General features: G+C 31.0%; 3 protein-coding genes and 1 long non-coding RNA gene across 5 annotated transcripts in view; 3 read left to right on the top strand and 1 right to left on the bottom strand.

The window, feature by feature from the left end:
• LOC111701087 (uncharacterized) overlaps positions 1-2,225 on the bottom strand; it is a 15,918-nt gene extending 13,693 nt beyond the window's left edge. The window contains exon 1 of one of the 2 annotated variants that reach the window (XM_023472232.1): positions 2,020-2,225. In XM_023472232.1, the coding sequence (XP_023328000.1) occupies positions 2,020-2,098 (79 nt within the window). In that variant the 5' untranslated portion in view covers positions 2,099-2,225. The remainder of the gene's footprint in view (positions 1-2,019) is intronic. The other variant, XM_023472233.1, reaches the window with a different exon arrangement.
• Positions 2,226-5,523: 3,298 nt separating this feature from the next.
• On the top strand, positions 5,524-8,345 carry LOC111701078 (uncharacterized). Its single transcript, XM_023472221.1, has 3 exons — positions 5,524-5,768; positions 7,564-7,689; positions 8,263-8,345. Exons 1-3 carry the CDS (start codon positions 5,600-5,602, stop codon positions 8,343-8,345), a joined length of 378 nt encoding a protein of 125 aa, XP_023327989.1. The 5' UTR covers positions 5,524-5,599.
• A 428-nt stretch (positions 8,346-8,773) lies between these two features.
• On the top strand, positions 8,774-10,069 carry LOC111701088 (galactoside 2-alpha-L-fucosyltransferase 2; the record flags this gene model as incomplete). The annotated part of the gene is given in 3 exon segments (XM_023472234.1): positions 8,774-8,864; positions 9,178-9,278; positions 9,722-10,069. Coding segments are annotated over 3 exon segments (261 nt in total), but the record flags the coding sequence as incomplete, so codon positions are not given.
• A 1,692-nt stretch (positions 10,070-11,761) lies between these two features.
• LOC111701089 (uncharacterized) lies at positions 11,762-13,370 on the top strand. The gene is made up of 3 exons (XR_002765146.1): positions 11,762-11,856; positions 13,177-13,225; positions 13,294-13,370. It is a non-coding gene; the product is annotated as an uncharacterized LOC111701089 (long non-coding RNA).
• Positions 13,371-13,529: the final 159 nt, after the last annotated feature.

Below are 13,529 nucleotides of genomic sequence, written 5' to 3'. Positions count from 1 at the left end.
TCTCAACCCTCGGTCCTACTATATTGTTAGGGTCCTCCTAGCTCTCATCTTCCTCACTCGTGGTCATTGTAGATATAAGACCTGATCCATCAGATATATCTCACACACAAGTAGAATAGATAAATTAGGTTTACTCGGAACAAAATCAAATACAGTGATGTTCTAAATAGTAATATAAGATTAATTGATAACTTTTATCAATAAATATTATCAATATTTGTTATGAAACGTTAATCACAAAATAGCCCTAATCTTGCTATTTCCAAAATATGGTCTGCCATTTTTCTCTCTCAAAATACTAAAGATATTAAAAATTTGCTTAAAGGAATTGATTCTTTGCCACAAGCGTTGAATTTTAAATTCCTATATCTTTGCAACCCAGTGTCGTAGACCTTAGATATTTCAAACTAAGAATTCTGTCAGATCAAATAATCTAAATTTGAAATATCAAGAGTTTACACCATCAGGTTGCACAGGTATAGGGGTTATAAAATTTGAATTTGTGGCAAAGACTCAACTCATTTCACGTTTTTAAAAAAACAATGAAAATGTCTTATTCTGTACGAAAACATTCATATCTCCGGTAAATATGAAAGCTCAAAAATGGCAGACCACATTTTTGAAATGGCAGGACCATTCGTTGATTAATGTTTTATGAATAATATTGCTAAAATCAGGCGACCTATGTTGAATGCAGTAGATTATATTTATAGTCAAAGACGACTCCAAAGCTATCGATCAAGTTATATTATTCTGCTATTTAGAACATCACTGTACTATAAGATATTTAGAATTGAGAGAGCTTTTAATGAAGTTTTCTACTTCTACTAAAGTAATTGTATGTTTCTTTTCATATTCGCATATATTTCACATAATTAAAGTAGGTCACACTTGAGATTGTAATCTTATAATATGATAGTTCAATCATAACTAGCTCCTCTTCTTGAACAGCTTTTTAAAGAACAAAAACCAATATGTAAATTAATAGATTATCTATCCTCAGACTTGTGCGAAAAATTAAAACTATAGGAGCTACTAGGTCACAAAGATGGACTAGTAGTCGCAAAAATCTGACCTTTGTCTAGTTCAATGTATTTTATACAAAGGTTGAACATGTGTATAATGAACCAAACCGGTTCGGCCATTTTGACCATTAAAATTCCTGTTTAAAATTTGACTTTGTTCATTAGTTCCAGAACGAATTCTATTTTTTAATCTAGTTGTGCAAAATCAAATATTAAATTGTGCAAACTGCAGGACTAGCTCTACACTGCAGGATTGAAGTTTCATTTGCTCAGTTTTCCAATAAAATACCAAGGAGAAAGAAGCATACATTTCGGCACAAAACACGTGTAATTATCTTTTATAAAGAATAGATGACAGATATTTTCTTAAATTATTAATAAAAATTGTTTTATTTATATTTATGACTAGATTATTGTAAAACTAATCCAGTGTCTCCGCCCTCTCAGCACGATATACTTAAAACATGGCTTATTCGAACCAGGAGGAAAGTCGTGTATAAGTATATCTAAATTATATAAAACACAATCATATTAGATATAAATGTTAAGCTTACAAATTTACATTTTCCCTTTCATCTCCAAAAAGTTACGCCCTACCCCCCCCCCCAAAAAAAAATGAAATTAAATAAAATCTTAGCAAGTCAAAGTTTACAAGCGCGCCTATCATCTTTTATTTTTATATTTTAACAATTTACATTTATAAGTTATTGGAATTAATTATAATTATCAGATTGCTGACAACAACATTATGAAAATTATAATTTCAGGTCGAAATGTGACAACCTGGAATATTTAGTTTTTTTTAACTGATCATGCAACGTTTTGAAATATTATCGATTTCTGAGACAAATATATGGAATATAAGTATAAGAAAGTTTAAATACTGCCATCTAAACATTTTTCTTACATGACAGTATACATGTATGCCGTGCACCTAACTTGTACTCTAGTGCAACGTGCATATATATAAGTAGAAAATATGTAAGTAATGTACCTGGATTGCTAAAAGAGATGAGTAGTGTACATAAACCTAATAATGCCACTTTACTCGTCAAGTCAATTGACCGGCCCATGCTGAGCTGTGGGCTGCGCTAGCTGTCACGTGAGCTGAACGCCGGAACACGTGTGAATAAACCTTTATTCTGTGGAGAGCAGCGTGTATGTGTATGCTGGCGGAGCAGTCTAGAATGGTTAGAACAAGATGGCGCTGCCCCGAGTCCGCCATTGATTTTCAAGAGGCTAAACCAGCTTTCACCAAGGGAGGGGGAATTTAAACCAACGGAGGGGGGAATCTATCAATAAAAGAATCCCCTGTATATAAGGGGGACAGGTGGTGGGTTGTTGCAGCCCTGTTGCGTGTATGTTAACATTACTTGGTGTGTACTGTGTACTGGGTGTAACTGTAAAATTTAAATTTCCTTATTGCAATTCCCAAATTAGCTTTGGGGTAAAACAATTAAAAAATTTAAAAATGTCGAGTGTAGTGAGAAATCAATACTAATCAAATCCCTAGCAACAAATATTAAAGATAGTTAAATAAGATTATAAAAAACGAATCCTTAAAAAAAACTGTCAGTGCTGGGAAGAAATCAAAATTCTATCCCGGTTACATGCAATCTTTCTGCTTTCTGCTAAAATATTTTGTGGAACATTAATCATCAAAAGATACTTGATATCACCGGTCGGTGTTTATCTATTTAATCGTGAAATTTAGATTTTCATGGATCCTCTGTGGGCTTTTTATCGGACTCCATGGTGATGTAGTGTGATGTTCGATAAGATAGATTGTCAATGTAATTGTAATATTAAATTAGGGTTAATATATACCATTTACTAGCTCTGTTGAGTGTTGATTAGAGATAAGAGCAAAGAAAAAAGAAACAAGATGAATATAATTTATTCTGCAAACCCAAAAAATGTATTCTCCATCTTTTTTGTTCACTAGAACTTGTAAGATATTAATCGTAAATTCGTGGAAAAATTGAAAATAAAAAAAGCGGAATGAAAGTATATATTCAGCTTCTTATAAACTTTAAACAGAGGTTAAAACCTGAACCCCTCCCTAACTTTTATTGTTTTTATATGTGCAATTTTGAGGTTATGAATTTATAAATAAGTTATATATTACTGATGAAAAGATAAATTGTAGGTAAAACGGTGATACCTCATTTTTATTTAATGAAAATTACAATGTTTTTTTTCTGTGACATTATATGTACCTTTTAAAAAATACTTTTTAGTAAATGTAAATTATATTATATGCATGCAACAAACGACAGAAGTTTATTTTTATGTGCTTTTTAGATCAATAATTCCTTTAATAATAATTTGACAGCAATTCAACGACTGAAAAAGTGAAACTAACTTATATATATTTTTATGTTAGAAGGAGTTAAAGAGAATTTTTACAACCTTCAGTGGCTTGCCTCTCACTGGCATTTTTAGCTATTCGCTATTTATATTTGTATTATGTACTTTTTTATAATGTATACGGGTGTCCCACATCATTGGGTCTATAATACGATTTGGGGGACAAATAAGAAAATTTAAGAAGAATGAATCATTTTGAAAAATTTAATAAGGTTAATAGAAAATTTGTTTGTAGAAAATGCTAGATTTTTCGAGTATTATGTGCGTATTTTGGAGTTAAAGATTGGATATAATCTAATAAGATATATGGGACGCTTTGCATATTTTCTATATGTTAATTGTTTCTGTAGACTGTAAGTATAAAGGAAAATGGTAATTCAAAAGACGACATTTCAAAGTCTAATTCCGGAAACGATACAGGGTTACCCGCGCATATAGGGATTAGACTTTAAAAATATATTCTTCTTCGTCCTACACATAAAAAAAACTAATAGTTTATCTCCCTACGATGCAGGGTAGACCAAATGTATTCTATGTGTTATTAGGGTATTATTAAGGTATTATTAGGGTATTATTAGGGTATTATTAGGGTATTATTAGGGTATTATTAGCAGGGGCGGACTTAAGGATTTTTTTTTTACCCCCCCCTAGAAAAATATCATGATGTATATCAAATTATTGGTTTTAATTGGGGTTGATTTGCATTTTCCACTCATTTCTGGGATTTACAAACTCAATCTAATAAAGGCTTCATGACATACCTTTCAGTTTTCACCTTGTTTTATATCTTTCATTATAGTCATTCATTTTACATTAACTACAAAGATCTGTAAATATTCTAGGGGGGGGGGGGATTTACCCCCAGGATTCTAGGGGGGGGGGGTAAATAACCCCAATAACCCCCCTTATGTCCGCCACTGATTATTAGGGTATTATTAGGGTATTATTAGGGTATTATTAGGGTATTATTAGGGTATTATTAGGGTATTATTAGGGTATTATTAGGGTATTTTTACAGAGTTGTATCAAATTGACTGCACTCTCAATTTCAAGTGAATCTCTATTTATAGATTGTCTTTTCCGATTCACAACGGTACCAGTAGAAACTTTGTTTCATCAAAAATGAAGCAGATATCCAAGTTTATAATTCTGAAAACTGAGTATATATAAAATGGTTTCTCTGCAAAGGCGTGAAAAAATGTAGGAATTATGAGAAATAATCACTATTGAAATTAGAAAAACAACGGTATATTTTACATGATTGACCAAAAAAAGGTTTTAAGTCTTTCTTATTTAGAGTCATTTGAAATTACAACGACAGAAGTATTTAATGGTAATCCTGTAAACAAACATAAAGAGAATAATTGAGCTTTATTATGTAAGAATTGCAAGTTTAAGTATTTTAGAAAGCGAAATCGGATAATACTTGAAAGGATTAAAGAATTAAATTTATATAAAACTTGATATAAAACTGATATAGAGATTAGAAAATCATAGTTTGTGACAAAGACTCAATACCTTTGACACTGTTTGAAATATCTAAGGTATACGACATTGTGTTGCAAAGATTTTGGGATTAGAAAATCAGAGATTGCGGCAACAACTCAATTCCTTTGACACTGTTTTATATCAATTTTTTGAGACAGGAACATCAGATGGAACTCGTGTGGGTCTCGATCAACTCCTAAAATGCTTAGGCTTCAGCCTAAATCCTCTTTCATTTTTCCTGTACAGTCCCTTTAAGAATATTTATGTGTAATGTAAAATATGTAAAACCTGACAAAAACATTTTCATGAATAACCATACTCACACATTCCTTTCTGATCTACACTACTCCCTCCCCCACCCCTTCCTAATACCGATGTACAATATATCCTCCATCCCCCAAATTAAGGTTACCTAGCCCCATAACCCCCCCCCCCCCCCCCCCCTCCCAAAACCCGTGTAAAAAAAATCCCCCCTCCCCCAAAATAAGGGTTCCTCGCCCCAAAACCCCCCCCCCCCCCCTCCCACTATTCTGGTGCATTATAGCACCAGAAGACTACAGGTTATTGCACTGCCCCCCCCCCCAACCATTGTGCCCATCCTTACCTGACGAAACTTAACCCTATTCAGTAACCAGTTAGTGATCCTGGTTGAGACACAAGGGGGGGATATAAACCCTTAACGATCTTTCTTCCCTTTCAAAAGTACAATTTCTAAAATGAAGATTAAATCTACTGTTGAAAACTATCAAGAGATGGCTGCAAGGTTTCTGTCGAGAATACTGAGAAAGAAAGTTATTTCTTTTATTTTGTTTTTAAATATAATTTTTCTTCTCAACATCGGAATAATCAGAAGTGTCTCCTCCTCGAGATTTCAACAGTATCCAGGGATCAATCAATTGATAAATATCTTACAATGAAATGTTTTATATTTGTTCATAATCGGCATTTTTTTATTGGACACTTAGTAGTCGTTTTTAGATTGGTTGCGTAATTGTTGAATATGATCTATTTAATACTACAACTTATATACAAAATCTGGCATATACCCGTTTTGGTATAATTTTGACACAGTTTTATGTCAATTTCTAGAGACAGAAACATAAAATAGATGTCTTATAGGTATCATTTAAAACCTGAGATTCTCAGGTTTCATCCTATACACCCTTTCATTTTTCCTTTACAGTCCCTTTAAGGATGTACCTTTATTTTCATGCATTTTGACAAGTTTAAAGGAACTGTTGTTCTAATTCCAGTGAACCTCCTTTTAAGGAAAAGGTAAACGTGATTTATGATTCCCTTGAAACATTGATCTCATAAATATTGTGGGAGATAACGTTGTTTTAATTCTGATAATTTCTCCAGTGTTTATGAAGCAAAAACTTAGCAATTCACTTTTGTAGAGAAACCACAATTAAAGATAATCAGATTTCGATATACAAAAAACGAATATCTAATCCATACTTAATCAGAGAAAGCTTTCAGGATACCCTTGTGAACAATGCATGCCTTTTTTATTAATGGATCGGTCACCTAAAATTACGTGTACATTGTTCACGTTCCTTTTGATTAAAGAGTAAAATTGATCGTTAAAGTAGGCAAACATGATATTATGTGAAATTGCAGTGTACGTTTTACATTGATAATGATTTAAATGTTGTAAACTTTTATAATGACATTATTCATATATTGAAACCGTCTTTCAATGGAATATTTAATATGATTAGCTTAAATCATGCGACATAATTGATTTATGGTATAAAGATATATCCGTAAATCTTGTAAAATACGTAATACGATGGTATTAATCACGTGATATAGATACCAGCGTAGGAATTGAATTACATCAATTCCTGTAAACCTTGTACCATAAGCTATTTGAATAAAGTTAGTTGATTGAGACTCGGCTTTTGATTACGTTATCCGAAGCATAGTAAGCTTGCATAAAGCTTTGGTTCTCGTTGAAACATACAAGCGTAGATCTTTCCTTGAAGTGGCAATTTAATAGAATATAGCTTGAAAGATAGCTTGGGTCCTCGTTAAATCATAAGACTGGAGATATTTCCTTGATAATTGGCAATTGAATCGAACATAGCTTGAAAGATAGCTTGGGTCCTCGTTGAATCCTAAGACTGGAGATTTTGCCTTGATAGTTGGCAATCTGATCAAATATAGCTGGAAAGATAGCTTGGGTCCTCGTTGAATTATACATGTTGATATTTGGGACTGTGTATCCTTTGGAACCGGAGATTTAAGCCCGTTTGAGATATTGCCTGTGTGGCATTTAGAATCGGAGAGTTAGCCCTGTTTTTCTTGGTAACGAGTAGATCAGGACATGGATAAATACGTCTCGAGTAAGATTATTATGGAGTAGGTATTTGCTACATGTCTAGGGCTCAGAACTTTGTTGGATACTTATACCTCCACTTGCTTGATCTTGATATCCACTGAGGGTACTCTTGATTTGAGGATCAATGCCTAATCTCTTTATTCAGTTATGCCTTCAGTGTATAATTACACTGCGGGATATCAAATAAAGATTAAATATATCTGCAGATTAGCAAAAGCTCGAGATCAAGAATTTATAATTTTGCTTTATCAAACTGTTAATTGGCATATATCTTCTGTTTTTAAATAATTTAGGTCTTGAGAAATTGAAAAAAATTGTTTTTGATCTTTGAAGATGATATCCATCTGAAGGGGGGACTGGAGATGGAGAAGAAGAAGATGGAGAAGAAGAAGATGGAGAAGAAGGCGAAGAATATGGATGAATATAAACCTACTGCTCGACAATTGGTCACTATTAAAGGTTTACACATATTTAATTTAAAACAGTATTGCCTTCACGGAAAATATTCTCATTTGATTCCTATAGCTCACCTTAACAAAGAATGAGAACAACAAAAACTTCAAGAACCCCAAATTTTAATTTGAGATTAAGTTTTTTGATGTACTTTAATTAGGAACTCAACTCAGTTGATATTTTTGTAACCCTGCAGTTATTAAAAACCTGTTAGAATTCCTCATTTTCAAAAATAAAATAATTTTTGAGGTTTTATTATTTCACTCGCAAAATTTTTTTACGAATTTGAATACCTTGAATACCTTGGGAAGATTCAAAGAAAATATGAAGCATTTAAAAGTTTTCTGGGTCCCTGTAGTCCCTGTAGTCACTTTTTCACTTTAAACCAATTTAGACATTTGCGAAATCACGAAATTGGGCAGTTGATAATTTGAAAACTTCATAAAGATACATTTGAGAAGTTGCCACCAAGAGAATTGCCCATATGGAGTTTTCATTTGAAAAAAAAATTCGTTTATAAAGTTTTTTGAAATTTTGAATTTCTTGATTATTATCGTATCAATTTTTCCCATTTTTTAGAAGACGGGAGACTAGGAAATTTACTTCTAGAAACAGCAAATTTATATCTTATAGGTAAGTCAGGTCGTCTTAGTTCAGGTTAAGTCAAGTCATTTTATCAAGTAACGTTAGTTCATTTATAATCAAGCTAGTAAAAGTCAAGTTTTTTTTAATTTAGTTTAAGACAAGTAAGTTCAAGTTAAGCCAAGTCAATACAGTATGCATTTCAAGTCCAGCCATTTCATCAATTAAATTTACATTATATATACAGATATGAACTGTTGTAAATTCTAAAGAATGATTTTGATGATAATCTGGAATTTTACAATAACCTGCATAATTCAACCTTCTACATTATATATACAGATATAAACTGTTGTAAATTCTAAAGAATGATTTTGCCAAAAAAACAGGTGTTTGATGAACCAAAATTTACAAAGTCTGCTTAGCCGCGTCTTAAGTTATGGGAGGGGGGGGGGGGGGTTATATTTAAGAAAGTATGAAGGAAAGATTTTTATTTTTGCTTTTCCAGGGTTCAGATGTCGTCTTCCCCGTCTTAAAAACTGATTTAGTCGAACCGGCTGTTCAAGATTTTGTTCTTTTAGTTCAAACCAACCATACAAGTAAGTTTACTGCTAGGTAATTGGCGCTTAGTGCACATATTTTAAGCAATTTAAGCACATGTTTGTGTCGCTCATCTCAGAATTATAACAACAAAAAATTTCGCGGGATCCAAAAAATTTAAAAATTTTCTCAGGCAATTCTTGTCTCTGAAACCAAACTAAATATTTCATCGATTACCAATTTTAAGGCTGTAAGTGTGAGGACCNCCCCCCCCTCCCCTATACAGAGTTTACAATGGATTGCATAAACAGACTTTAAATATTCAAATAGATTCAAATTATTTAAAGTTAGACAATAAATGTGTTGTTTTAGTTTTTGATTACGGAAGCTTTGGTTTTCTGAGTTCCCTGCTAGCTGGGGGTGATACTATGTATGCTACAGGATACAGTGTCAAGAAACATCCTATTCTACAGGTTTATCTTAAACCATATTTTGATTGCTAATTTTAAATTGGGGGAAAGATGAACAATAACTATTTTCATTACTAATTCTACAAATGATCTAGCAAATTTAACCGGTGTTCGTGCCTTGGTGTTCCGTAAAGTTCGACCCTAACAGAGATCAAATTTGCACAATCAAAAGTTATCGCCTTTCCACCTGTGCAGCCTATGGCGCCTAAGTGATAATTTACAAATTACGAAGTTCCAAAATTTCGGTCCTTTGTTGTTTTAAACATATGATATTTCGATTCTTTTGTATTTTTTGACAATTAGATATTAAATCAAAATAAATTTTTGTATTAGACAAATTTATTGAAATTTTAAAAGAAATTCTATTTAAATTGACAATTATAATATAGAATTGTAAAGCAGTATATTAAAAAATTTAAAAACCATGCAACAAGATAACTGTTTAGGCTCTACATAAAGCAGCACCTTGGAACTGGGAACATGTTGATGTATCACAGGGACATATATTCTACTAGATAATTCAAATATTATTTCTAACAAGTTTGTACAAATTTTACACGGTTTTTTTTGGCAATTTGATGTTGAAAAGTTTTTAAATTCTTGGCTTTTTAAACTAAATTAAGGACCAGTAAAACATAAGATGGAGAACTTCGGAGAGGAAGAAGAAGATGGAGAAAAAGAAGAAGATGAGGATGATGATGAAGAGGAGAGAGAAAGGGATGGGAAAGAAGATACAGACGAAATGGAGGCAGATGATGACAGAGAAGAAGAGGAAGAAGAAGGAGAAGAAGAAGAAGAGAAAAATATTGATAATAAAAATAGTTATTATTAAATAATAATAATAATAATAATAATAATAATAATAATAATAATAATATTAATAATAATACCAATCTATCTAGACCTGTATCTGTCCTACCTGTATCACCTGGAAGAAGGGTCTTGTAACGAACGTTTGGCAAAGTCCTAACAAGTAAATTTACATTTTTCATACTTTTCACTGTTTAGGAATATAATGTTCAGGTTTAGGAATAAAATGTTTAGGTTAGAAATATAATGTTTAGGTTTAGGAATATAATGTTCAAGTTTGGAATATAATGTTTAGGTTTAGAAATATAATGTTTATGTTTATGAATATAATGTTTAGGTTTAGAAATATAATGTTAAGGTTTAGGAATATAATGTTTAGGTTTAGGAATATAATGTTTAGGTTTATGAATATAATGTTTAGGTTTAGAAATATAATGTTTAGGTTTAGAAATATAATGTTTAGGTTAAGGAATATAATGTTTAGGTTTAGAAATATAATGTTTAGGTATAAGAAGGTTGATTATCTAATGCTGGATTACTATGACCCTCTTCTTATTCTCAAACATCTGGAAGCAATCAGGAATATTTCAAGAAATAAGCATTTAAAATGGTTAATTCAAAAAAATAATAAATGTTTTTTAACATTACATTTTTGGGGTTTGAAATTGTTTTTATGATTATTAAAAAAACACAAATACAAATTTATAATTTCTTTTTTTTTATTAAAAAAAAATTGTTTTGATGACAAAATTAGTTTTAGTAAAAAAAGTTCTACTTTTGGGAAACATTATAAAGTGACAAATAGATATTAAGTGGCAAGGACGATCTCCAAAAAGTTGTCACGATATAAATTCTTTTATAAATTTTTTTTAGTTTGTTAATGATCATTTATTGTCTAATGGTGGTTAAAGATCCCTTTGATTCAAAGATAAGCTTTGTCCATTTTCAACTAAAATTTATTTCTATATATTTCGAATCAGAACACTATTTCTTCCGCTGTTAAATAGAAAAGCTGTAGATGCCGCTGATCAATATTTAGGAACAATACAAATAAAATAAACTGAACAGTAATACTCGCCACAAACTCAAAATTATATTTTCTTTACATTTGCAACCTGATTGTATAAACCTGTGATATTCCAAACAATTTGGTCTAACAGAACCATAGCACGAAATGTCAAAGGTTTTTAGCATTAGGTTGCACAGATATAGGGTTTAAACCACTATAATTGTTGGCGAGTGTCAAGTTTCTGTACAGAACCCATAAAATTTAAAATAAAGGTTACAAATACAAATTTATAATAAAGGTTAAGAAAAGTAGTTAAACTATGAAGGGCTGGTCTAACTAATTCTCCTCCAAGTTAGTTTAACAATATCACTGGTTGAAACAAAACTAGACACAATCCTCCAATTGGTTCTTCAAGATTTTCAAGATTTTACGAGTTGAACTGGAACTGCAATTATAAAGTATTAAGGCTGAAAATATGCAAAACTATTAAACAAAATGTAGATAAATTGTGATTTGAAATTTTTATAGAGTTTTGGAGACCATTGAATCAACTTTGTGGAATTGGAATACAAAAGACGATTTTTGGAAAATCTTGCTTCAGATTATATTTTTGCCTTTAGGTGTAAATATTATTCATATATAAATTGTTTGTTTTGTTTGCAGTTCAACTAAAAAGAAGAAAGAAACTGAGAAACCCGACATTTATTGGAGTTCATGTGCGTAGAACAGATTATCTATCGTGGATTAAAACACAGTTTAAAGGTAGGAGATTGCAGTTTAAAGGTAGGAGATTGCAGTTTAAAGGTAGGAGATTGCAGTTTAAAGGTAGGAGATTGCAGTTTAAAGGTAGGAGATTCCAGTTTAAAGGTAGGAGATTGCCATTTTAATATCTATTTGAGCATACGTAATACTTATCTTGATACACTATATTAAATTATGTTTTCAGCAAAGAAATTCAGTTTAACAGTTTTAACTAGGGTTTTCAACGCAAGTGGATTTTACTTGCGCGAATTAGGGTGTTCTTGCGAAGTGAATATAATTGCGCGCAATTCCTTTTATAATGGCGCGGCGCAATTCCGTTCAACTTTCTTGTGTTTGTGTTTAAATTTTGTGATAATATTAAATTTAAGCCTGATGGCACGCAATAAATGCAATTAATAATTACGCAATTTCGTTCAATTTTTTGTTTTATAATATTCATATGCAGCATGAAAACTCTGGCACAGAATGACGACATTTTAGACTAAAGCTAAGTGAATTAATAAGTGATTTAATAAATTACTAATTAAATTTTTTGGCTTTCTAACGACATCAAATAAACTGTAATGCTGTTTTTCTGCATCATAGTGTTCTGGTTCTCACTGAAGCAAAATATCTAATTTTGAGTAAACGACCATTAACCACAAGAAACTTAAAAATTTTAAACTGTATAAACTTAAAAAATCTACAGAGATATGTCCATTCTTGTATCTGCTGCATAAATTTGTAAGTCACAGTTAAAATTATTGATTTTTAGATGGAAAAGCAATTCCGCGCAATTCCACGCAATTCTGCCCAATTCCGCGAATGAAATGGCACAAGTGGAGGAAATTCCGTACAACGGAATTCCAATTGGAAACCCTAGTTTTAACTCAATAAGAAAAGATCGAGATCAGTTTAAGAGATGTAGAAAATTTGTCAACCAATTCTCAAAAATTATTTTTCAAAATGTTTTTAGTAATATTTAAAAACATTTTTTTTATTGATCTGCATCTCACATCTTATAAATTCAAATGGAAACTTACTAAAATTTATTGTGAATTTTTAAAAAGCTTTTTTATATTTAATAAATTTTAAATATCCTTTTTATAGTATTCATTCGTTGACAAAAAAAGACATCAAAATATAAGATTTTTAGATTAATGTAAATTTTTTCCTAAATAACATTTTTCAGCTTAATTAGATGAGAATTATTTATTAAATGAAAGTTTGGAATAATAAAAACATTTCTAAATCACATTTTGAAAACTTTTAAAACTACCTTTTGTAAAGCAAAGTCTCATAATTAAAAAAAGGACAAATCGTTTTTTAAACATTTTTTAGGAACACCTGTGGATGAAAACTACTTTAAATACGCGTTTGAACAGTTCAGGTAAAAAGAGAAATTAGAAATTCTGAAAAATGTTTCGGTCTGTTTATGGGAAACAATTCAAAATTTAGGAAAAAGTATGAAGAGCCAATATTTGTGGTGCTCAGCGATGACAGAAAATGGTGTATGACACATTTAAAAGATATGGTAAATATTTTTGACACATTATAAAATAAAATCAAAATTTTCTAGACTTTTTTATTTCTCTTCGTATATTTCTCAACAGTCAACAATAACAAAAAAATCGCAAATTTTATTTTCGTTTGTCGATTTTCAAATATTTTTAAATATATTTAATTGTGGTCAT

The sequence above is a fragment of the Eurytemora carolleeae genome, unplaced genomic scaffold, assembly GCF_000591075.1.
Source record: "Eurytemora carolleeae unplaced genomic scaffold, Eaff_2.0 scaffold323, whole genome shotgun sequence".
NCBI lineage: Eukaryota > Metazoa > Arthropoda > Copepoda > Calanoida > Temoridae > Eurytemora > Eurytemora carolleeae.
Note: the sequence above shows the minus strand (reverse complement) of the source record. Positions and strands in the feature narration are given on the sequence as shown.